We start from the raw sequence: 1,983 nt of genomic DNA on the forward strand, positions 1-1,983 counted from the left end.
GCAATGGCTACCAAGAGGTGGACGTGGTCCAGCCAAAGCTAAAGTGGTCCAGTCAAGAGCAAAGGCCATGGCAAGAGTGTTTTCGGGATGCTCAAAACATTTTTGACTTTTGACTTTTTGGAGGGCCAAAGAACGATCCCATCTGCTTATTACGAGAGTGTTTTGAGGAGGTCAGCCACAGCTTTAGCAGAGAGATTTTCTCAAGCGCAAATCCTCAACAGCTTCGATGGAAAATCCTGATTTACCTCCTTTTGACTTCTTAATCTGAAAAAAATCTTGATGCCATAGGATAAGCGTAAGGAGCAGAAGAGTGTGCGTGGCCCCAGAGATGGAAACTCATCGCTTCTGTTTTGTGTTTCGCTTTTTCAGTTCACACTCTGTCATTCGAGCCATGAGATTCTGGTGGATCCTGCTTACCGTAGGAGCCTGCACAGGGAATGTGGATACACAGGACGTGTGCAGACAAGGGCATTCCGGCATCCCTGGGAATCCCGGGCACAATGGTTTGCCTGGAAGAGATGGACGAGATGGAGCAAAGGGGGACAAAGGGGACGCAGGTACTCCGCCCCTGGCGGCTCTCTCCCTACTCAGGCCTTCTGGTCATTGAATCTTAGGCATGCATCCACCCATTCATCCATTCTAACCATCCCTCTTTCTCTGCTCATTCATCCCTCCAGCAAACGTTTACTGAGATCCTTCTTCACCCTAGATTCTGTGGGAGGTGTTGTCGATCAAGACCAACATGATACCACTGTGCGGACTTTCTAATGTAGTGGAAATCTCTCTTTGTTCTCCATCATCTCCGAATGCTAGAGGGTCATTTTCAGGAGCAAAGGGTACCACAGATGTAGAGGGTGGGTCAGATCTCTGACAACCTGGGGCCGATAGATAGATAAATGCCATTGAAGAACTCCCAAATCTACAGGGTTCCAGGCAGCTTTGGGTCTTAGACCAGTGTCTTTTCTACGTACTAAAAAGCCTAGTCTAAGTTTCTGAGGTAGTCTTACTGTCATCAAGTCCTCTGCCCAACCTGCCTTGGTTACCTTGGGCTTCTAGAGCAGAAATGACTCAAATGGAGGCAAAGAAAAGTATCCTCTCACACTTTAGGAGGCTGCAGAAAGGTCTTTGTCTCTTTCAGCATCTGTAGACCCAGCATTCTTTGGAGATCTCCAGGTGTCTTGGCACCGTCTTTTTTTGAGTTTAGTAGATTTGCAGTGTGGAAACCCCAGATTCAAAGGCACTACTCCATTCCTGGCTCTTCCTTCTTGGACGTAGTAAGTCCCTCTGAGCTCTGCATGCCTGTTTAACATTTTTTATATCTTAAAAGAGATTGGCTCAAGATACAACCTAATTGTGAAAATAGCATCTGGCCTCATTAATATCCTGGGAATTAGGGTTTATAACACATAGGATAGTTACATCAGATTAGGGCTAATCACATGAGATCACATCATGGGACAGTGATTACGTTATATTAGATCTCATCATGGGGGATTGGTGGTGGTGTGCTGTGGAATTGGTTCTGACCAATTGGTTCTGACCATAGCAATTAGACGAAGACAGACTAGGAAGAAGGAGTGATGAACTACTTCTGAATATTTAGTCACTGAAAACCTTATGAATAGCAGAAAACACTGTCAGATATAGTGCCAGAAAATGAGTCCCTCAGGTTAGAAGGCACTCAAAATGCGATGGGGGATGAGCTGCCTCCTCAAAGTAGAGTTAACCATGATGACGCAAATGGAGTAAAGCCTGTGGGAGTAAAGCATTCAGAACTTTCATTTGCTAATGGAGCACAAGTCAGAATGAAGAACACAGCTGTAAACATCCATTAATAATCAGAACATGGAATGTATGAAGTATGAATCTAGGAAAATTAGAAATTGTCAAAAATGAAATGGAACGCATAAACATCGATATCTTAGGCATTAGTGAGCTGAAATGGACTGGTATTGGCCATTTTTAATCTGACAACCACATGGT

General features: G+C 44.5%; 1 protein-coding gene across 1 annotated transcript in view; it reads left to right on the forward strand.

The window, feature by feature from the left end:
* Positions 1–391: 391 nt before the first annotated feature.
* Positions 392–1,983, forward strand: part of LOC102833553 (complement C1q and tumor necrosis factor-related protein 9-like) — a 12,726-nt gene continuing 11,134 nt past the window's right edge. The window contains exon 1 of the mRNA XM_006831953.1: positions 392–557. Coding sequence (XP_006832016.1) covers positions 392–557 — 166 coding nt within the window. The remainder of the gene's footprint in view (positions 558–1,983) is intronic.

This window comes from Chrysochloris asiatica, unplaced genomic scaffold (genome assembly GCF_000296735.1).
Source record: "Chrysochloris asiatica unplaced genomic scaffold, ChrAsi1.0 scaffold00005, whole genome shotgun sequence".
NCBI lineage: Eukaryota > Metazoa > Chordata > Mammalia > Afrosoricida > Chrysochloridae > Chrysochloris > Chrysochloris asiatica.